This window comes from Chiloscyllium punctatum, chromosome 32 (genome assembly GCF_047496795.1).
Source record: "Chiloscyllium punctatum isolate Juve2018m chromosome 32, sChiPun1.3, whole genome shotgun sequence".
In the NCBI taxonomy this organism is placed as follows: Eukaryota; Metazoa; Chordata; class Chondrichthyes; order Orectolobiformes; family Hemiscylliidae; genus Chiloscyllium; species Chiloscyllium punctatum.
This window is the reverse complement of record NC_092770.1, coordinates 14035364-14059352: the sequence shown is the minus strand read 5'-3', so window position 1 is coordinate 14059352 and position 23989 is coordinate 14035364. Positions and strand designations below refer to the sequence as shown.

Genomic DNA, 23989 nt, shown 5'->3' with positions numbered 1-23989 from the left:
GGAGGAGGGTGGTACAATTACAATATTTAAAAGGCACCTGGATGGGTATATGAATAGGAAGAGTTGAGGGATATGGGTCAAGGGCTGGCAAATGGAACTCGATTAGTATAAGATACCTGGTCGGCCTGGATCAGTTGGACAAAAGGGTCAGTTTCTGTTCTGTACATCTCATGACTGTATGAACAAAGTCAAAACAAAGTCCTTACCATTATAAGTGGACGAGGAGCTGAAAGTCCTCTTGTAAACTTTGTGCTTTGAGGACGTGGTTGTAATGCAGAATTCAGGTCAGCAGTTGGAAGATTATTCATTGGTCCAGATTGGGAGTTCTCAATAGGAAGAGATGGATAAGCCATGTCACAAATATCAGTTGAATCCTGTTTTAAATAGTGGAGAGAGTAAGCTAATTATCACCAATCAAATTTACTTATTTGCTATTCCCAAAATTCAACTTGCACTGAAGCGCAATCAAGCATATTGCCCCACATCCCAATTAGAATGGTTAAATAGGAAAGGTCCAATATTCTCCACACCTCTCCAATTATTTTATTTTCAGTGAACATTTGGACTCTTTTGGAACACAGCATCAACAAAGAGCTGCGAAGAAACTGAGTTCACCAGAGTTCCAAAGCACAGCCCAATTTGGTCCGTGTCAGACACCACGACAAATATTATGCTAAATCCAATACTAATTATACAGAGGAAAAATTGAATTAGATGAATTCCACACTAAAACTAATAACTTTCACCTAAATTAAATTTGAGACATTCACAGCTGAACTCAAAAATCAGCAAACAGAAATCACTCCAATTAAATATCCTGACTTGTAGCAGACTGCCCTCTGGTGGCTAAATATAACTTTAACATGAAGTTGTTAAAATTACTTCTGGTTTCACAGCACGCCGATTTGCTATAGATTTTAACAATTCCTCTCGAAGGAGCATTTCTTCTTCTTCTTCCTCATCGGCAAATGGAGGTTTTGGTGGCTGCTCAGGTTCCTCTGGAGGAAGTGGTGGGGGCGGTGGCGGCACAGGCAGCTCCAAGGGATTAGGAAAGTAGGACTCCAAGAAATTGGGAATCATAGGATCCATCATGTTCTAAAAATGGAACAGATGTGCAAAAAAGAAAAAAAAGAGTTCAGACATTAATCACAGAATTTAAAATAAACCAATTTAAATATGTAAGTGGCAGAGATTGTTTTTTACCGCTTATGTAGTGAAGCCATTAGTGGTTGTTATAACTTCACCTCATTTAATTCCCTCCTCAAATACAGTTAACTAAAAACACCAGTACAGTCAAAATCATTTCAGAAACCAGTGAGCTTTCAACTGCAAAATGCTAACATTCCATGCACAGTAATGAAGGTGCAGTTGCAATTTAGAAAAACAGCACTTAAAATGAAAGATTCATTTTTGACAGTTCACAAGGCAAATGTAAAGATAATAACCTGGAAAATAATTTATACCATAAATTATGGCACTAAGAAAACACACAATACAGCAGCATATTACAGATTCAGTTTAATATAAGGACTAATGCAGAAATGAAATTAACCTGATGCTGTGAAAATATTGGCACAGGTGGCATTGGAACATAATACCCTGATTGGTAATCCACAGAGACTGAAGATGGCACTGGAGATGATACTGTGAGGGGAGAGGAAGAGGGCACATTTTAAACTGGTAAAACCATGTCAAAGTTGTTGACAATCCGGAATAAAATAAAGCTTATCATGTGCGCATATATGGATAAACTATTTATCAAAACCGTTTCACTTTCAACTGGCTGGTCAATGTAATTACATGTAGATATAGATTAATGGGCACATGTAGTATACTGGCAAAACTTTATTCATCAGTCACTGATCTTTTAGGCTCTGACATCCTTTCATATTAATTTGGATTTCTGGCAGCAAATTATTAACATGCTATTTGCACACCATTTTAAAAATAAAATTAGGTTTTTACAAAACACTTTTGAGAATCCCTTTCCAAATTCTTTCAATAAAGAAACCCAGAATCACTTATCAACAAAACACATGCAACACTGACAGCAACCATACATTTATGTCTAAGGACCTCTACAACTAAAAAATGTTGACAATCATTTCCCAAGAAACAGGCCAGATTTTGTGGTTAGTGGTAAAGTAGCATCCACTGACATCGGACTGGAAAGCTTTTGCTCATCTCCGAACACAGATTTGCTTTTGTCAGCACCGAAAACAGTGTCACCCTCTAGTGGGCACATCGGGAATCATTGAAGGCAGCAAGTTGTATTACACGTGTCATAATCATGCGCAACCATTCCCCACTTCTGACCTTCCAAACTGTGGAAGGTCACTGCAGAAACATCTACATTGCTGCAACACAGTTTCTAAGACACTACCCTTAGGGTACCTGGTACAAATATCCTTGCTAAGATGGCTGGCCTGCAACAACCAAAACATTAACCCTTTTGTTAGGCATCTCCAAGAAATGGAGGGCTGACTACTTGATTCTTATTTGATTAAATTCTATGTTAAGATCTTTCTCATACTGACTGCATACTTTGCTACCACATCCAGTTGTGCGCCCAGGTATAAGACGAGGCCTTTACAGATAAGTGTGTTTCATTAGTTTTGTTGGATTGCTTCAATTTGCCACTGTTGCAACTGCCACCCTCAACTCCATTTTAGTTGATGCAATTTACTTCAAAGAAATGAGCATCTAAGTTTCACGTCATCCATGAAAAGTCTAAGCTACTAATTTCACAGGAGAAAGTGAATGACATGGAACATTCATTTTGATTTCAAATGCAATTTACAGAGCACTGATATTTACCTGGTGAATTGGTTTCACTATCTGTTTCCATAGCAACCTCTTCATAATTATCATACTGGTACATGCTTCCAGATTCTTCCATTGGTCTCTCCTGTGATTTTTTGATATCAAAATCTGTTGACTAAAACAAGAATTATTGTGGACAAAGCCCTTCAACAAACCTGCACTGAGTTGGCTAACTGTCCTGTGGAAAATGTGTAGACTACAACAAGAAAATATTGCTGGCTAAACTCATTTCTGGCAGCACCTGTGGGGCGAAAGCTTCACATTTTACCTCCCCATCGTTACCAATTTTAGATCCAAATTGCTACGAATTGCCTTCTGACCCCAAACCTTTCAAGTATTCTGGTATGCCTCAAATATCTTAGTTGGTCTAAGCATTGTTGTCCATGACTACAGTTGCCTAGACCCCAAGATTTGGGATTCACATTCCTCATCTTCCTCTTTAGGACACACAAACTTTGAGAGGGAGCACAAGGAGGAACTTGAAAATTGACTAGAATTCATGGGAGTCCCTGAAAAAGGTGTCCAGCTAACACAGAACATGTACAAGCAGCAGCGTGCTGGATTAGACCAAGGAATGGCACTGAACCTCATCTTGATCTTCGAAGTGAGGAAATGAAATGGGACATTTCATGGATCAATGACGTTTCTAGGTGACATTGGGTATGGGGTGAAGATGATTGAGGATTTGGACAACAGCTCTAGAATGCAGAGTTAAGAAGCTCAAGCAGCCCAAAAGATGTAATTTATAGACTTTGAGCAAAAGAAGAGGAGGAGTGTGAAGATGTAACGATTATGGGAGACTTAAGGAAAAGTAGACATTTTTAGGTTATTGGCATACAGGCCAATTTTCATTTGTCAGGTGAAACATTGTGGCTAATGACTGATGGCTGAACAGAGTCAAAGCATGGAATAGACCCTTTGCTCCAAACAGTCCATGCCAAACTTAACCGAACTAAACTAACCAAACTAACCACCTGCCTGCTCCTGGCCCATATCCCGACAAACCATTCCTATTCATGTGTCCTTCCAACTATCTATTAAGTATTGTAATTATACCCATATCCTCCACTTCCTCAGGATGTCCATTCCACACACAAACACACCCCCTAGTCTTGAAATCCCCCCTGCTAGGGAAGAGACAACTACCATTACGTCTACCGATACACCTCACTATTTTATGAACTTCTATCAGGTCACATCTCAACCTCAGTTGCTCCAGTAAAAAAAGTCTCAGCCTTACTTTATAACTCAAACTTTCCATACCTGGCAACATCCTGATAAATCTCTTCTGAACCCTCTCCAGTTTAATATCCTACCTATAACTGGGCGACCAGAACTGGACACAGTATTCCAGAAGAGGCCTCACCAATGTCCTGATCTAAAAGGACTGAGCAATGAAGGAACGTCAAACACCTTTTTAACCATCCTGTCTATAGGATACAAACTTCAAAACAATTATGTACATGCACTCCTTGGTCCCTCTGTTCAACAAAACTATCCAAGACTCTACCATTAAAATTGTATAAACTCTACCCTTATTTGTTGTACCAAAATACAACACCTCGCATTTCTCCAGATTGAGCTCCATCTGTTGTTTTTCAGTCCGTTGATATTTGATCGAGATCCCTTTGCAATCTTAGAATATCTTCACCTGTCTACTACGGCACCAAAAATTTGTACACTGTATAATATGCAACATGATTTCTGGGTCAAAAGAAAAACCCAATTTATACAGTATGATCTACCTCACTGGCATCAGTATGGGGGAAGATGGGGTTATGGAAATGAAAAATTATCTATCGTATGACTAGTTACAACAAATACAATGAATACTGTGTCAAAGAAAAACATTGTTGAAACTGAATGAAAGAATCTACAACATAAGACTTGCCGCCTTATGCAGTGCAGAAACTAAGACAACAATTGGATACGGTCAAGTTGTGAGTTGTGTGGAGTAATGTCAAAGGAAAGAATGTCAGGAGCCGACACATTTCGGACAGCAGAGGGGAAAGCAATGGAGTGAACATGGAAGAGTCAAGGAAACATCTCATACATTCAAATGTTATGGTCAAATAATACAGAGCAAAGAGAAATGCAGTTAGGAATGCAAGGGTGATGGGATCACCAGGAAGATTTCTAGTACCTGCAGTATTTTGCTATCACAAGTTTGTTTATATACTACACCACAAATCATATCTACACAATTATAACAAAAAGTTGGTTCACGCCCAAAACAATCAGAACTTTGGATAGAGAATGCCACGATTGTAAATTTCACAGGAGATTAGGTGTAGGCAAGGTATTCCTACTTCGACTTTCAACATTATATTCAGAAATACATCAAATTCTCAACAGAAACCCTAAACTCATTCATACACTGAATTTGCCATAATTTAGGAATAATGTAGGTTTACACTCCAAGGTTTTCCACTAATCTGAATGCAGAGCAGTTGTATTAACAAACCCACAATCAACCATGAACAGAAACTACAATACTCATTGTAATATTGGACAAGGATTTAGGACTCACTTAGTTTGAAAAGTTTCAACATTCAGTTTGAATGAAACACTTTACATTAAATTCAATGTTATAAAAAACTAACATTCAAAGTTTGTGAGAAGATTTGTAGCTCGGGTGCTCGTTGTTGTGGTTCTGTTCGCCGAGCTGGGAATTTGTGTTGCAGACGTTTCGTCCCCTGTCTAGGTGACATCCTCAGTGTTTGGGAGCCTCCTGTGAAGCGCTTCTGTGACCTTTCCTCTGGCATTTGTAGTGGTTTGAATCTGCTGCTTCCGGTTGTCAGTCCCAGCTGTCCGCTGCAGTGGTCGGTATATTGGGTCCAGATTGATGTGCTTATTGATTGAATCTGTGGATGAATGCTATGCCTCTAGGAATTCCCTGGCTGTTTTCTGTTTGGCTAGTCCTATAATAGTAGTGTTGTCCCAGTCGAATTCATGTTGCTTGTCATCTACGTGTGTGGCTAAGGATAGGTGGTCGTGTCGTTTCGTGGCTAGTTGGTGTTCATGGATGCGGATCGTTAGCTGTCTTCCTGTTTGTCCTATGTCGTGTTTTGTACAGTCCTTGCATGGGATTTTGTACACTACATTGGTTTTGCTCATGCTGGGTATAGGGTCCTTCGTTCTGGTGAGTTATTGTCTGAGAGTGGCTGTTGGTTTGTGTGCTGTTATGAGTCCTAGTGGTCGCAGTAGTCTGGCTGTCAGTTCGGAAATGCTCATGTATGGTCGTGTGGCTCGTCCTTTAGGTTGCGGCATGTCCTCGTTCTGTTGTCTTTCCCTTGGGCATCTGTTGATGAAATTGCGGGGGTATCCGTTTTTGGTGAATACATTGTATAGGTGTTCTTCCTCTTTTTGCAGTTCTGATGTACTGCAGCGTGTTGTGGTTCTTTTGAATAGTGTCTTGATGCAACTTCTGTGTGTTGGGGTGGTTGCTTTCATAGTTCAGGACTTGCTCTGTGTGTGTGGCTTTCCTGTATACCTTTGTGGTGAATTCTCCGTTCGGTGTTCTCTGTACCATCACGTCTAGGAATGGGAATTGGTTGTCCTTTTCTTCCTCTCTAGTGAATCGGATTCCTGTGAGCGTGGCGTTGATGACCCAGTGTGTGTTCTCTATGTGTTTTTAATGATTACAAAGGTGTCATCAACATATCTGACACAGAGTTTGGGTTGAATTTGCGGTAACACTGTTTGTTCTAATCTTTGCATTACCGCTTCTGCTATGAGTCCAGAGATGGGTGAGCCCATGGGTGTGCTGTTGATTTGTTCATATATTTGGTTGTTGAAAGTGAAGTGTGTTGTGAGGCACAGGTCCAGTAGTTTGGGTATGCAGTCTTTGTTGATAGGTTCAATGTCCTGTTGTCTGTTCTGTATGTCCAGCAGGTTGGCTATTGCTTCTCTGGCTAGGGTTTTGTCGATAGAGGTGAACAGTGCAGTTACATGGAATGAGACCATAGCTTCTTCCTTGTCTATGTGTATATTTCTGATGATGTCCAAGAATTCCTGTGTTGATTGTGTAGAGTGTCTGGGTCTGCTGATCAGGTGTTTCAGTTTCTGCTGTAGTTCTTTAGCCAGTTTGTGTGATGGGGTCCCTGGTGGGTCTGAGTGGGATGTCTGGTTTGCGCACTTTAGGTAGTCCATAGAATCTGGGGGTGTTGTTGCTTTCAAGTTTCATTCTTTGTCGGTCAAACCTGGTTATCTGTCCGTTTTTTTGTAGGTCCCTCAATGTGTTGCTTATTCTATTGGTGAGCTGTGGGGTGGGGTCAAACTCCCTCTTTTGGTAGGTGTTCGTATCTGCAAGTAGTTGTGCTTTTTGGATGTAGTCTGCTTTGTCCAGGATGACCATCATTCTGCTTTGTCTGCTGGTCGTATGATTATGTTCTTATCGTTTCTTAGTGATTTTAGTGCTTCCCTCTCCTTGGTGTTGAGGTTATGTGTTTGTCTTTTCCTTGTTATCAGAGGTACGATACTTTGTCTTACTGTTTGCTGTGTCTCTTCTGTCAGTCCATTGTTCCTGAATGTGCATTTTAGTGCTGCTAGGAAGTCTGCTGTCTTGGTGTCCCTGTTGTTGTAGTTGAGTCCCTTGGCCAGTATTGTTCTCCCCGTGTCTGAGCGCTGTCTGTGGGAGAGGTTTCTAACCCAGGTGTGTGTTGTGGTGTCCTCTCTCTTGTGTGTTAGTTTGGCCATTTTTTCTTTGAGTGCCATTTTTCTGCAGTGTGTGGTCCTGTTCTGTCCTGTGGTGACAGCTGCTCTATGGTTTGGGTCCATTCCTAGACGTGATGGTACAGAGAACACCGAACAGAGAATTCACCACAAAAGGTAGAGGAAAGATCACAGAAGCACTTCACAGGAGGCTCCCAAACACTGAGGATGTCACCTAGACGGGACGAAACACCTGCAACACAAATTCCCAGCTCGGCGAACAGAACCACAACAGACTAACATATTTCTAGTTTCACTTGAAATGATCAGAAGCTGAATTTATCTTCCCAAATAAAGTGCAATTTACATTTACCAAATTCTAATGAAACAGTGAGTCAGTTCTGAGAGCTTACTCAAGACTGGGGCTAATGTTTCTTCCTCAACTACTTAAAACTCAATATGCATTCGAAACAATACACCGACTGTGCATATTAACAGCAACCTGGCATTAGAAGAAATATTTTCTTAAATCATCACTTAGCATAACAATACAAAGCAATTAAGTCTTACCTTGCTACTAGATCTTCTCTTCCCACCTACAAGTTTCATAAAACGATTGTACTGCTCCTCCTGATTGGAGAGATCACGTATTTTTCTGATTTCTTCCTCACGCTTTTTCCGCTCTTCCTCTTCCAGTTGTTTCTTCTCTTCCTCTTCCTTTCTTTGCTTCTCTTGTTCTTTTTGCTGCTGTAATTTTTTCCATGCTCTCGTTTTCTGTCTTCGCAAAACCTGCTTTGTAGCAACAGCTGAACAAAATAGTTAAAGCATTAAGAATATTGAGTTTATATACAGCCTCCATTTTGTAAATTCCTCATATGCATGTTTGAATGAAAATACACAAAAGATTCATCCGCTTTTAATGATGAATGAATATCATCCGTTTACCCAATTCAAGTCATCTCTTGCTTTGATTTCACTGCCTTCTACCAATTCCCTCAAGCTGCTTGCAGCATAAACTGAAATCCCAGTTCTGCTACCAACACTTTGCCCTAAATAAAATTTCAAGTCACTGACTACTGCACTTCCAAAGATCTGAATTGCATTATTAGGCTAGACAGTGTAGTGAAGGTGTCAAGCCAATCAACTATTCCCTCTCCATCACCATTGTTTTCATGGTCTTAATAAAATTTACTATTCCTGCCCATTCTCCAGGTACAAGTCTTATCTTCATGCTTTCAAAAGGATCTTGATTGTGGTACCCAAGTTGTTTACTAAGGTCTCTCAACCTGGCCAAACCATATCAAACATGATTGGACCTCACTGTCCCCTGCCAAGTTACTGCACACTATTCGATACTATTTGCAATCTTTCAAATGATGTTTCTCGGTCTGCAAACAAACATTTAAGATCAGGCAATTAACTAGCAAGTAACATTCATGCCACTTAAGTTCAGGCAATCACAAATTGGAGCACTTGACTTTCTTGATATTTGACAGCATTACTAACATTCAAAGATTAATGACCTAAATCCCCAGAGACCAGCCACACAAAATCTATTATAAGAACGGGTCACAGGCAACATTCACTCTAAGCTGCACAACCACTTTGATCTCGCATGTAGTGATTAGCACTGGCATGCTGATCCAGAGGCCTGTACAGTCAATAAGCAAGTTAGAGAATGCTGGTCAGAGGCTGGGTATTCTGCAACAAGTAACTCACCTTCAAATTCCCAAAGCTTCTCCAACAACTACAAGGTGCATCAAGAGCATGTTTGAATATTCTCCACATGGCTGACTAACTGCAGTTCTAACAATACTGAAGTAGCCAATATTTAGGGCAACATAGCTCCCTTGATTGGTATACCATCCTGCAGACTAAACATTCATCTATCACCAGCACATGTGACAGCAGTATGCACCATCGACAAGATGCCATAGAGTATTTCATCAAGGTTTCACCAACACTACATTCCAAATCTGTGAACTCTATAATCTAGAACAGGAAGGGCAGCAGATTCTTAGGAACACCACCACCTGCAAGTCAGACACCATCTTGATTTCAATCACCTTCAATTGCTGCCACCTTAAAATTCAATAACTTTTAACTAACAATGTTGTTGTACCTATATCACAATGACTGCAGTGGCTCACTACACCTTTAAGGACGATTATGGATAGCCAATAAATTGTGACCTTGACCAGGACATCCACTTTTAATGAACAAATGAAAAAGTATACTTACTTACCAGGATGATCATTTCTTTTGAACAATCAAAGCCTATATTGCCCATTCTTCCATATTCCCTACATCCTTGAACTTCCAACAACCACGTTTGAGTATCTATACCATAGTGACTACAATAGTTCAAGGTTGCAGTGAGCAATAAGCAAGTTACTTTCTAAGATGCAAACTCCGCAATCTCTGCTGTTTTTTTGAAAATCTACCTAGCCCAATATTCTTGTCCCAATGCTAATCTGGACCCACAAGCTTCTTTTATCCCTCTCTTCATTCCATCTTTGCTTCTACATTACTCCTTCTACTGACCACCAATTGTCATCCTAGTGCCCACATGGTCATTGTAATTGGTTCCCTCGCCCCATGTCAAAACTGCGATCAGTCACATCCTCAAAAATCCATCCTCCTCTTCTCCTCTCCTAAAAATGGTTCCTCACCTCCAAAGCTCCTGAAAGCATCAACCAAATCCACATCTTTGTTTCTAATTTGCTTCAATCAAATCTTCTCCCTCCCACAAAGGCTTCACAGTCACAATTTCTTTCACCATGCTCAACCATTCCTTGTTACCTCCTTGAATTTTTATTCACTTTGACATAATCAACCATTTCATAATCTTCAAAAGAATTTGCATTTCTGTCTCAGTGGCTCTATCTTTGCTTCACTTATCTTCACAATCGCAGACCCAGCACATATCGCTTCTTATATACTCCTTCCTCCCTATTTACCTCTAATGTTACCCACATGGACATCTGACTTAACTAATATGCTTCAGAAACCCTTCCCTTTATTCCTTTGTCCCCTCCAGACTGAAATATTACAGAGTAACCTGTATTAATCCAAAATTTACCAAACTCTGGTGTTACCTGTATTAAGTGGCTTCTTCAGCACACGGGTTTTAGGGCTACTTCGGACTTTCTGCTGAGACACCTTTGGCTTAGTAAGCTTCTCTTTGCTCTCTTTCATTACACATTGTTCCTTTTGTTGCCATTTTTTACTAGCAGACTGCAATGCAAGAAGGCGTAACTGGAGTTCTGACAATTCTTCCTCCTCTTCCCTCTCCTCCTCGAGATCATCATCGTCCGCTTTGACGACGTCCTGTTAAATGTTACAAAATTAAGTACCCAACAATCATAAATTCTATCTTCAAACTACTATAACTTGGGACAGTACAAATACAAGAATCCATTTTGTTTAGAAAATACAAATGCGCCAAACGTTTACCTTGAGAGGAGATTCTGTCAAAACCCCTTTACTATTTGAACTAGAATGGTCTAGATCTTTATTTTCACACTCTGTAAGAAAACGTAACCAAGTTAATAACAAATTGTAGTACCTGTATATCCATTATTTTCACAATTCATATTCTACATACCTGGTTTATTTGTTGAAGGCTCCAATAGTTCTGGTTTTTGGCTGTCGTTTACTTGGTCACTTTGTTCCAGCTGGGCTGGTGCTCGTAGCTTCTGTCTTAGAGGTTTTAGTTCAAATGCCTGAAAAGCTTTCACCTGAGGTTTTTCAGTGGATAGCTGTAAATTGTTCTTTTCAATACTGTTCGTTTCAACATTAACATTCCCAGACACAATACTACCTTCCTCTTCCAGCAAGTTTTCTCCCTTGGTAGTTTGAGACATTTTTTCTTCTCTATTAAGACATTCCAGTTCCAGCTGAATCTCTTTATATTTCCTAAGAAGATCTTCAAATGTTTCATCCATGTCATCTTCATTTCTGCAATACTGAGCTGGTCTTCTTGAAGGGAACCGGCCAAAAAATTTTGCTGAGTTAAAAGTGTCAAGGAAACTTAACACTTTCAATACATAATAACTAAATACTCCAACTTCAGATGTGCAAAATCAAAGTGTCAAATTTTCCACAATATATTATGAGCAACATTCATAAACTGAAAATGGACATCAGAAGTTGAAGCTTCCAATAGTAAATCCTCATTGAGGTAAGTAATGAAGCTGCAGTCATTCAGAAGACAGGGATAATCAAGGAACTCAATTAAAAAGCTACTGAGGCACTGTACAATAATCATTCAGACTACACTGCCCGTGCTAAAGACTGAAGGGAATAAGCTGGTGCTAATGCTCACTGTAGTGCAAGTTAAAATACATTGCCAACAGAAAAGAACATCACTTGCATCTTCATAATTATTACAGGAAATTCTTTTTCCTTAAATGAATGTTAAACTTTTTTTTTTAAGTTGAAAGCCTTCTCAAATGGATGAAATGGACTTCCAATCTAAATGCGCTACAATATCCATTTTATTTCAAAGATTTTTTATTAATAAAATATATGTCCACACAGACTCACTAAAGCAGTCCATACAGTCATTGCATATAGAAAAACCCCAAAGCATCTCTTAATCATGCAAGATACCATTTTCATATATCTGAGGCACTGAGGATCTGATAACTGAGACAACTCTGCGCAAAGGATATTTCGATATGCCATTTATTAAACAAGCATTTAAGGATCAATTTAGAACTATTTACCTGACATTGACAATGATGTGATATACCAGACAAACCAAGAAATAAAGGACAAGTCTGACTCCATTAACATTCTGATGCAAGTTGAATGAACGGCTTTCAACAGGAATAAAGATTATGTGTTAATAGCAAACACATTTCACCTGTTCACAGGCCATATTCACGCAAGCGGTTACTGGTAAAATCTGGACCAACAGCAGCAATACCATCATAGGGATGTTAAACAGGTTCATGTTTATTCCCAGAAGCATGAGTTTCTTTCTGTCCAATTTGCAGGTCCTCACTTGAATATAATATTCTTACATATGTTACTCACCAGTACAAACTCAGTCTAATTTCTCAGTTATTTAAATCAATCGTGTAATAATAAAATTTATAGTGTACAATAGAATGGACACTTAAAAAGTTTAAACTGAGTTTTTCCATGATTATATTAACGGTTTGGTTCGATTCTAGTGAACAAAATACTGGAAATAACTTCAGCAGATCAGATATTGTAGTCTAACATATTCACCACAATGCAAATGCACCTGAATTTCAAACTGCAGCTGGATTCCACCTACCTTCCTCTCATGTTGAAAGTAAATACTCTCTGCCTGAAAGCTGGGTAGCCTAGATAACTATCACAGCAAAGGCAGTATTGGGACCTCTCTCGGAGCGTCAGATGTGGAACTCATCAATGTCTTCTGGAGGACTGAAATTATTTTGATTTTATAACAAGTGGAGAGCTTGCCCATTTGTTATTGCTCTCTTTTCATGATTGAGTTTTTCCTTCTCTTAGACACTTGAGATTATTTCAGGGATAAAGACGTCATCAGACTGGAGTTTGAAAGCCTTGGGCCTACAAGTTTTAATGGGAAATCATATCATCCAATTTAGAATGCAGATAGCCATAAACTATTCAAAACAGTTTTTAATACTTTTAACATACTGCACAGGAAAATTAGACTTAGCAAGTTACGCTGCTGTAAATATTCAAAAGCTTACTCAGTATAGAGGAACCTCAATTATCCGAACACCGATTATCCAAATTTCTGATTATCTGACAACATCACAACAGTCCCGATGCTTGGCTGAACTGTGTTATTCAAACATCCGATTATCCGAATGAAATACTCCCGACCAATTTGTTCGGATAATCGAGGTTCCTCTGTATGCCAAGGCCAACTGAAGCTTAAATTGGCTTTAAGTGTGTTTGTTTGCATACTGAAACATTCAACTAATGCTGCCCAATCACAGAATTACATCCAATATTGGACATTGTGCTGAGTGTTTCCTAAGTGGAAGGTAATGGGACACTGTCAGTGGCTTTCCTCTTTCAAGAAGCTGAAGGCAAGTGCCAATCTTTGGACATATAGCCTACGTACATAGCAACACCCTGAAACTAATATATGCGTACGTTTCTTGTTTGAGACCGGTTGAATGAATTTTTTGGTCTAGATGACAGATCAGAAGGAACGGCAGAAATCAGCCCTTCGAGCATGCTTCACGATTCAATATAGAACACAACATTACAGCACAGTTCAAGCCCTTTGGCCCTTGATGGTGGAACCAATCTGAAACCCATCTAACCTACACTATTTCTTTGTTGTCCATATGCCTACCCAATGACCATTTAAATGCCCTTAAAGTTGGCAAGTCAACTACTGTTGCAGGCAGTCCATTCCACGACCCTACACATTGAGTAAAGAAGCAACCTCCAACATCTGACCCATGTCTATCAACCCTCAATTTAAAGGGATGCTCCCTTGTGCTAGCCATGGCCATCAGAAGTCAAAGGTTCTCACTTTCCAGCCTATCTAACCCTCTGATTATCTTATATGTCACAATTAAGTCACTTCTCAAACTTCTGTCTAATGAAAACAGCCTCAAGTCCCTCAGCCTTTTCTCAGAGGACCTTTCATAGTAAATATCCTCTGGACCCTTTCCAAAGCTTCCACATCCTTCCGACAATGCAGCGATCAGAACAGTTTGCAATTCTCCAAATGTGGCCCCACCAGAGATTTGTACAGATGCATGATCTCATGGTTCTGAAACTCAATCCCTCGACAAAATAAAAGCTAACACACCGTATGCCTTCTTTACAACCTTATTAAACTGGGTGGCAACTTCGAGAGATCTCTGTACCTGAACACCAAGATCTCTCTGCTCATCTACACGACCAAGAATCTTACCATTAGCCCAATACTCTGCATAGCTGTTACTCCTTCCAAAGTGAATCACCTCACACTTTTCCACATCGAACTCCATTTGCCACCTCTCAGCCCTGCTCTTCAGCTTTCTCTCCGTAACTTACAATATCCATCATGATGCACAACTCTACTGACCTTAGCATCATCCGCAAATTTACTCACCAATCCTTCTATGCTCTCATCCAGGTCATTTATAAAAATGACAAACAGTGGACCCAAAACAGATCCTTGCAGTATATCACTAGTAACTCCAGGATGACTATTTCCCATCAACTAGCACATTCTGTCTTCCTTCAGCTAGCCAATTTCTAGTCCAAACCACTAAATCATCCTCAATCCCATGTCTTCATATTTTGTGCAATAGCCTACTGTGTGGAACCTTATCAAACGCTTTACTGAAATACATATATGATCCTGGAGGACCCTCTAAATCAACACCATATTCCCTCTCTCCATATCCCCTGACACCAGTCATCAAAAAGTTTATAAAATTGCATTATTGAATGCGCTTACTTGACCTCCATAACTTTCTGTGGCACTTAATTCCACAGAAATGGCTTGTTATCCTGAGATTGTGACCTCTGGTTCTAAACATTCCAAGTAGAAAAAATAGTATTCTTTCTATGTAATTTGTTACGCCTTTTTCAATTTATGCTTCAATCAAATCCCACCTCAATCTTCTAAACTCTAGTGAATACAGGCCCAGTCATAGAGATGGTAGATCCTGGAAACAGACCCTTTGGTCCACTCGCCTATGGCAACCAGATATCCTAACCTAATCTAGCCCCATTTGGCCTATATCCCTCTAAACACTTCCTCTTCCTATACCCATCCAGATGCCTTTTAAATGCTGTAATTGTACCAGCCTCCCACCACTTCCTCTGGCAGCTCATTCCCTTCACGCACCACCCTCTCAAAGTTGCCACATAGGTCCCATTTATATCTTTCCCCTCTCACTCTAAATCTATGCTCTCTAGTTCTGGACTCCCAGGGAAAAGACTAGTCTTTCCATGCCCCTCATGACCTTATAAATCTCTACATAATGTCACCCCTCTGCCTCCGACACTCCAGGGAAAACAGCCCCAGTCTATTCAGCATCTCCCTATACCTCAAATCTTCCAAAGCTGCCAACATCCTTGTAAATACTTTCTGAACCCTTTCAAGTTTCACAACATCATTCCGCTAGGAGGGAGACCAGAATTGCATGCAATATTCCAAAAGTGGCCTAGCCAAAGTCCTGTATAGCCACAATGTGACCTCCCAACTCCAATAGTCAATACTCTGACTAATAATGCTCAGCATATCAAATGACTTCCTCACTATCCTCTCTCCCGTGACACTTGCAAGGAACTATGAACTTGCACTCCAAGATCTCTTTGTTCAGCAACACTCCCCAGGACCTTACCATTAAAGGTGTATACGTCCTGCTTGGATTTATCGAAATTAAACTCCATCTGCCACTTTGTCCTCAAATCAACCAATCTGCCCTCAAACACTTCTGCCACACACAGTATCAGTCTAATAAACCTGTGCAGCATTCTTAGTATATCCTTTCTTACATAGAAAAACCAAAACTGCGCTTAATACCCTAAGTGCAGTCTCGCCAAGTCCCTATTGCGGTAAGACAGTCCTACTTATGAAGTCAAAACATCACACGATCACAGTCAACCTGCCACTTGCCTTCCTAATTGCTTGCTGCATCCACCTGTTTGATTTCATTGATGAATAAGGACACCCAGACATCCCTTTGTGTATACATTCCCAAACAGTAACATCCAGTTACAGTCAAACATCACGTGTTGTAAAAGCATGAAAATCCTGTTGCTCGTAGTTATTTACAATCTAGTACTGCAAGATTTTAGTGAACCAACAAAACCTCCAAAGATACCTACTCACACCTATAAAGCAAGCAGTAACTCATGGCCAAACAGCATCACAACATAAATCTTTTAAAAGCTGATATTATTCCACAGCTTCAACATATGAGCAAGACAAATTAAATCACAAAGAATCTGTTTAATTACTTGGAAATTATGACAAGTGATTTCTGCCACTATTCTGTCAAACTTCTTAGAAACCTGGCACTGTTCCACCAAGACTGTCCCTAAAAGTTATATGGAATAGTCCATCTTCCGCAGCTACACTTGCACCACCCCCCACCTTTTCCTCCGCTACATCGATGACTGCATCAGCGCTGCCTCATGCTCCCACGAGGAGGTTGAACAGTTCATCCACTTTAACACCACCTTCCACCGCAACCTCAAATTCACCTGGACCGTCTCAGACTCCTCCCTCTCTCCCCTTCCTAGACCTCTCCAATTCTATCTCGGGTGACCAAACCAACACGGACATTTACTATAAACCGATTGACTCCCACAGATACCTCAACCACACCTCCTACCAACCTGTCCCCTGTAAAAACACCATCCCATATTCCCAATTCCTTCGTCTCCGCCACATCTGCTCCCAGGAGGACCAATTCCAATACCGTACAACCCAGATGGCCTCCTTCTTCAAAGACCACAATTTCCCCCCCAGACGTGATCAATGATGCCCTCCACTGCATCTCCTCCACTTCCCGCTCCTCCGCCCTTGAGCCCCGCCCCTCCAACCGCCACCAGGACAGAACCCCACTGGTCCTCACCTACCACCCCAACAACCTCCATATACAGCATATCATCCATCGTCATTTCCGCCACCTCCAAACGGACCCCACCACCAGGGATATATTTCCCTCCCCTATCAGCGTTCCAAAAAGACCACTCCCTCCGTGACTCCGTCAGGTCCACACCCCCCACCAACCCAACCTCCACTCCCAGCACCTTCCCCTGCAACCGCAAGAAATGCAAAACTTGCGCCCGTACCTCCCCCTTTACTTCCCTCCAAGGCCCCAAGGGATCCTTCCATATCCACCACAAATTCAGCTGCACCTCCACACACATCACCTATTGCATCCGCTGCACCCGATGTGGCCTCCTCTATATTGGGGAGACAGGCTGCCTACTTGTGGAACGTTTCAGAGGACACCCGGAATAACCAACCCAACCACCCCGTCGCCCAACACTTCAACTCCCCCTCCCACTCCACCAAGGACATGCATGGTCCTTGGACTCCTCCATTACCAGACCATAGCAACACGACAGTTGGAGGAAGAGCGCCTCATCTTCCGCCTGGAAACCCACCAACCACAAGGGATGAACTCAGATTTCTCCAGTTTCCTCATTTCCCCTCCCCCCACATTGTCTCAGTCAAATCCCTCGAACTCAGCACCACCTTCCTCACCTGCAATCTTGTTCCTGACCTCACCACCACCACCCCCACTACGGCCTATCACCCTCACCTTGACCTCCTTCCACCTATCGCATTTCCAACGCCCCTCCCCCAAGTCCCTCCTCCCTACCTTTTATCTTAGCCTGCTGGGCACACTTTCCTCATTCCTGAAGAAGGGCTCATGCCCGAAACGTCGATTTGCCTACTCCTTGGATGTTGCCTGACCTGCTGTGCTTTTCCAGCAACACATTTTCAGCCCTAAAACAGTTTAAGCAACATCTACATGCCCAGAATTAACATGACGACTAATTTGTTGAATAGTGTTACTTGGGTAAGCATTGCCACTTAAACCATGATACTCTCTTCCATTGGTTTGAATACATGAACTTTTGAACAAATCTCAAAATGTTAATTCTGATCATTCTCTGTGGCTGTAACACGATTCTGAATTCTCTTCTGTTACTGAGACACTTTGTATGGTATGATCCACATGCCTATCACACAAAACAACACCGCTGTATGTGACAACCATCATTTAATCATTACAAAATTGGGCTGGTTGGTTCAGCATTCAATGTCTCAACCAGAATTTGTGGCAAGTTCTGCATAATACAGCCAAGTACGTTTCTATTATCCTTGAGATGCTAGAAAATAGTGACCACTGTAGATACTACAAGAAAAGTTGAAAATATGGGGCAATCAATTTGAATTGATAGCTTTTCAGATATTACCCCAGAGTCTGACTTTGGTAACTTTGCTTTACACTAGTCCGTGATCCCTACAATTATAGCGATTCTATGTAATTCAGGAAAATTTTAGACAAAGTTATGACTAGAATATTTGAATTACAGTTTGATGGAAAGTATAGTGTTTTCCAAGAAATTAAATTAACACAAACTGTCACTAACAGGCTACACAATCAAGCATACGGTATATTCGGCTAATAGAATTTTAAATGCGACATTAATCCTGATTGCAGATTAAACAAGTGTTAAAATAGCTACACAAAAATTCTACTTAGACATTTGTCAACCTATCCAAACAGGTCTCCATAAAGCCAAGAAAAAAAAAATCCTACATTTCAAAGTAACAAAGGCAAAGGCATCACCCTGCAGTGGAATGAACTAATGTTACATCACACCTGCTAGCTAAGAAAAAAATGTGTACTTTTCTTGCATACAGTATTTGTACACACATTAACATAGCTATTTCACAACTGAACCAAAGAGCTCTCCAGTCAAACCAAGCAATCTTTATGATCTCCACTTAGGGTTTCAGCCTAAAACTTGTCCACAAATTACACTGAGCATCCCAGCCAAATGTAAAGATGTCTGAATTTCCACACACAAAGCTTACATTGAATATGATAATGCAACCCTCCCAAGGTAAACTCTCAACCCCATTCATTTCCTCGAGATAAGTGCCCCTCTAAACCTCTCGAGAACTAAGAAATATTGTTAAACAGCACACGGCATCCGATCGCTTTCTTTCATTTTGTCAGGAAAAAAAAACCCAAAGATTCGCTTCTGACTGGGTGCTGACGCCAGTCAAGGAACGCACTTCACAAATGGAGGTGGCAAGGGTGGGTCTATTCCTTAAATGATTCAACTTCTCTCAATGTGCTTCGTCAGTGAGGCTCAGGTCCTGGTGGGGTCAGCGGTAGAACTGAGCAAACGCTGGTTCGGGCGGCAGAGGGACGGGAAAAGGATACGTTTCCGGGGTGGAGAATCCCTGCGGATGTTGTTGTTCCCGATAAAGGCGGGCCCGGGTCCCGGTCTCCCTCTCTTCAACCCCCGAGGGCCAGCTCCCCGAAACCCCCTGCCCCAGCCTCCGCGGTTCGACCCCTCCCGAAAGCGGAAACGGCCGAAGGTGCCGTGGCTCCTCTCCCAGAAGTTGGAGCGGGACGAGTCGCCATGGAGCGCGGGCGGGGGAGGAGGAGGGGGAGGCGGCGGCGGCTGCTGGGGGAAGCCCCGGTACGGCTCCTTGAGCCGGTACACGAGGCCGTTCCCGGAGGCCAGCGGCCGGTGGCTTTTGGGGCCCAAACCCCCGATGTTGCTGGGCCTCGGCTTGGGAGTGGAGGACGAGACGAGCCGCGACTCCAGGTAAACGTTTTCGTCGTTGTCATCGTCGATCTCGCCGTCCTCCAGCTCGCCCTCCTCTTTGGGCGACAGCCGCTCGCCATCCAGCTCCATGGCTGCTCCTGTCGCAGACTCCGTCACAGGCACCGGAAACGGATGTGACGTCTCAAGGGTAGTGCCCGGGGGGGTGGGGCGAAGCTGCGAGGAACCGCCCCGCGCATGCGGAGAGCGGCCCCTGTGTGGATGAGGACAAGAGGGAAGGGGTGAGCCCTTGGCTTCCTTCCAGTTCCCTCATCATTTATTTATCAGGGGAGCTTGCTGTCACCAAATTAGTTGCTTTGTTAGTATAAAACAAGGAACTGCGGATTAACTCAAATACAACAAGGAATTACGATTGCTGGAGATCTGAAACAAGAACAGAAATTTGCTGGAGCAACTCTGCAGTATCTTTGTGAAGAAAGCAGGTCTCCATTAGAAGGGATAAACTCAGCAGGTCTGGCAGCATCTGTGGAGGGAAATGAGAGTTAATGTTTTGGGCCCAGTGACCCTGCTTCACAACTGATAGCACCTCGAAACAAATGGTATCTTTCTGACTGGATGGTAGGGCGAGAGAATGAATGAGTTGATAGGCAGAGACTGAGCCCAAAGAGAGAGAAAAAAAAGAAACAAAGGGATTGTTGATGGTAAGCCAGGGAAGGAGAAAAGGCGGATAGGTGATAACGCGAAGTGTGAGTGAGTGAGTGAAAATGAATTGACTGTGTTGAAAGCAAACCATTGTCATGATAGGACATGGTATTTGGAACACTGGGAAATAGGTGTTCAGGCCTTAACATTAATGAACTCGATATTGAGTGCCAAAGGCTCCAAGGAAAATGTGGAAAATGAGATGTTGTACCTCCAGCTAGTGCTGAGCCTCACTGGAGCACTGCAGCAAGCCCGAGACAGAAATGTTGCTATGGGAATACTGTACAAGGATGTTTTGAAGTGGCAGGCAACTGGAAACCCAGATTCATTTTTAGTGGGAACATAAATGTTCCATGAACTGTCGCCCAGTCTGTGTTTCATCCCTTCAATGTATAGGAGGCTGCATTGTGAGCAGCAAATAATTGAGAATAGATTGAATAAAATGCAGGTAAATCTGGAAGGTTTGTCTAGGGCTTTGGATAGTTAAGAGGGTGGAAGTAAACGGGCAAGTGTTGCATCTTCTATGATTGCAATGGGGAGGTATTGGAAGTGGAGGAGGAAGGGGCCAGATTATCCCAGAGGGAACAATCCCTGTAAAATACTGACAAGGTAGAGGAAAGGAATATGTACCTCATACTGGTATCCCACTGGAGGTTGCGGAAATGGTGGTTTATGATCCTTTGCATATCGAGGCTGGTGAGGTGGAAAGTAAGGATGGGGCACTCTGTTAAGGTGGGAGGGAAGCAAAAGGGTGAAGAAAAAAATGTGGGAAATAGTTTAGATACCACTAAGGGGCCTGTTAAACAGGATTGCAGGGAATCTTCCATTGAGGAAAAATATGGACATTTCTGAGACCCCCTGTAAGAATGAAATGGATTCCTTATAGGAAGCATTGTGTGAAGGTGTATAATCCAGGTAACTGAGGGAGTCAGTGGGTTTGTGATAGATTGGTGGCTAGCCTACCAATTAGAATGGAAACAGACATTGACAATGGGAACGGAGGAGTCAGTTGGGCAAAGTGAAGGTGAGAGCAGTGTGGAAATTTGAAGCACCAATTATGTCCACAGTGTACTGGAGAAAGAGTTTTAGGGAGCGACTTGGAGTAGGACTGGAATAAGAAATGTTTCACATACTCCACAAAGGGACAAGCATAACCTGTGCTCATGCAGGTGCCCATGGCTATGCCATTGATCTGAAGAAATTGAGGAATCAAAGGAGAAGATATTCAAAGTGAGGGCAAACTTGGCCAGATGACGCTGTGAGCTGAGGGGGTGATGAGATAAATGGGAGGGAGGGGGTGGGGTGGGGTGGGGCAGGGCTGGGGGGAAGGTAGCTGAGGGTGCAATAGGTAGATGGAGGTGGGGTAATGATGATAGGTGGGAGGGGAGGATGGAGCAGAGAGGTGGGAAGGAAGATGGACAGGTCATGAGGGTGGTGCTGAGTTGGAAGGTTGGAGCTGGGATAAGGTGTGAGGAGGAGAAATGAGGAAACTGATGAAATCTACTTTGATGCCAGTGTTGGAGGGTCCCGAGGCGGGACATAGAGGTAGTTCAGGCCTTCTTACCAAAAAAAATCAGAGAGCCCAAAGCCCAACCCAGTGTTTGATAGGCATAGAGGTTTTGCACATGCATGGTGAAGCAAAGGCAGCTGGTGCCTGCAAATGAATTTTTTGAACTGACATAAAGCATCAAAAGATTGCAGATGTATGTGAGAAGGGACTAGACAATGGGAAAGAAAAAATTGACTGGGCAAATACATTTTAAAAAGGGTCACTGGACTTGAAATGTGAACTCTGTTTTCTCTCCACTGTTACTGCTAGCAGTTTCTGTTTTTGGTTGTTATATTTCCTGTGTCCAGATCGTGGCTGCTGTTTCATTGGCTGTGATGCAGCCAGGGAATCAAAATTCACTATACATATGCAAGTCTGTCATCTGCTATAATTAAGTCTGGTTTCTTTAATATGGTAATGATTTACAGCTACTAAAATACAGCATACAATATGACATCAGAAATACAGCTAAAATTTGGAATGTGGTACACAAGTGGGCCATTTAGTCACTCAGGTCTGTTTTGTAATTCAGTCAGATCATGGCTTAATTGTGCATTAATCCCAAAATATTTCAGATCTTCTGATCTGAAAAGTCACCTGAACTACCACATTAATTAAAATCAAATCTCTTTTAATCATCTTTTTAAACACGTAGCTGATTAATTGAAGTCCATCTTGTGGGCAAGAGAGTACATTCGGCATAAGTGAGGACCCAGATGCTGGAGATCAGAGTCTGAATTAGAGTGGTGCTGGAAAAGCACAGCAGGTCAGGCAGCATCCAAGGAGCAGGAAAATCGACGTTTCGGGCAAAGGCCCTTCATCAGGAATGAAGGCAGGGAGCCTCTGGGGTGGAGAGATAAATGGGAAGGGGATGCAGGTGGGGAGAAGGTAACCAAGAGTACAATAGGTGAATAGGGATGGGGGTGAAGGTAATAGGTCAGAGTGGAGGGTGGAGCAGATAGGTGAGAAAGAAGATTGGAATGTAGGACAGGTCATGGGGACAGAGCTGAGCTGGAGATTTGGAGCAGGGGTAAGGTGGGGAGAGGGGAAATGAGGAAACTGGTGAAGTCCACATTGATGGCCTGGGGTTGAAGTGTTCTGAGGTGGAAGATGAGGCATTCTTCTCCAGGCATCGGGAAGTGAGAGAGTGGCGGTGGAGGAGGCCCAGGACCTGCATGTCCTCGGCAGAGTGGGAGAGGAAGTTGAAATGTTGGGCCATGGGGCGGTGGGGTTGATTGGTGCGGGTGTCCTGGAGGTGTTCTCTAAAGTGCTCTGCGAGAAGGCGTCCAGTCTCCCCAATGTAAAGGAGACAGCAACAGATCCAATAAATGATATTGGTAGATGTGCAAGTGAAACTTTAATGAATGTGGAAGGCTCCACTGGGGCCTTGGTTGGAGGTGAGGGGGGAGGTGTGGGTGCAGATTTTGCATTTCCTGCAGTGGGCAGGGGAGGGAGGGTTGTTGGGGGGCGTAGACCTGACCAGGTAGTCACGGAGGCATGGTCGAGGAGGTGTCTTTGAGTTGGCGTCTGGCTTCAGCGGTATAGAGGTCAGTGTGCCAAACTACCACTGCACTCCCTTTATCTGCTGGTTCGATGGTGAGGTTGGGATTGGAGCGGAGGGAGTGGAGAGCTGCGCATTGTGAGGGTGAGAGGTTGGAGTCGGGAGGGGGTAGACAGGTTGAGGCGGCTAATGTCTCAGCACCAGTTGGAAATGAAGGGATCGCGGTAGGTAATAGGCCACACGGGTTGTCCAGGTGGATGAAGAGTACATTAGGTCTCGTGATAAAAGAAACAAAAGATTTTGCATTTTTGCATCATGACTTGCATGATAAGCAAAGTGTCTCACAGTTGATAAAGTACATTTAAAATGTAGTCACCATTCTGATATAGAAATTTGTGCATAGCCAAGTCCCACAAATCCAATGAAATAAAAGATTATAAAAGGCCCAGGGTTGTTGGCACCAGGGAAAGTCGCACTGGGGAAAATCACACCGAGAGGTCAAGCAATTTTTG

The 23989-nt window shown here is 42.4% G+C and overlaps 2 protein-coding genes across 4 annotated transcripts in view; one reads left to right on the top strand and one right to left on the bottom strand.

The window, feature by feature from the left end:
• LOC140457905 (zinc finger C3H1 domain-containing protein-like) overlaps positions 1-19895 on the bottom strand; it is a 69531-nt gene extending 49636 nt beyond the window's left edge. For both annotated transcript variants that reach the window (XM_072551675.1, XM_072551677.1), the window contains exons 1-9: positions 19377-19895; positions 11084-11485; positions 10933-11003; positions 10575-10806; positions 8047-8282; positions 2818-2938; positions 1553-1644; positions 883-1095; positions 207-374 (exon numbers count right to left, since the gene is read on the bottom strand). In XM_072551675.1, the coding sequence (XP_072407776.1) occupies positions 207-374; positions 883-1095; positions 1553-1644; positions 2818-2938; positions 8047-8282; positions 10575-10806; positions 10933-11003; positions 11084-11485; positions 19377-19857 (2016 nt within the window). In that variant the 5' untranslated portion in view covers positions 19858-19895. The remainder of the gene's footprint in view (positions 1-206; positions 375-882; positions 1096-1552; positions 1645-2817; positions 2939-8046; positions 8283-10574; positions 10807-10932; positions 11004-11083; positions 11486-19376) is intronic.
• A 106-nt stretch (positions 19896-20001) lies between these two features.
• Positions 20002-23989, top strand: part of tmem19 (transmembrane protein 19) — a 35846-nt gene continuing 31858 nt past the window's right edge. The window contains exon 1 of one of the 2 annotated variants that reach the window (XM_072551674.1): positions 20002-20236. The gene's annotated coding sequence lies outside the window, so the exon portion shown is untranslated. Of the gene's footprint in view, positions 20325-23989 lie in introns of both variants that reach the window. The other variant, XM_072551673.1, reaches the window with a different exon arrangement.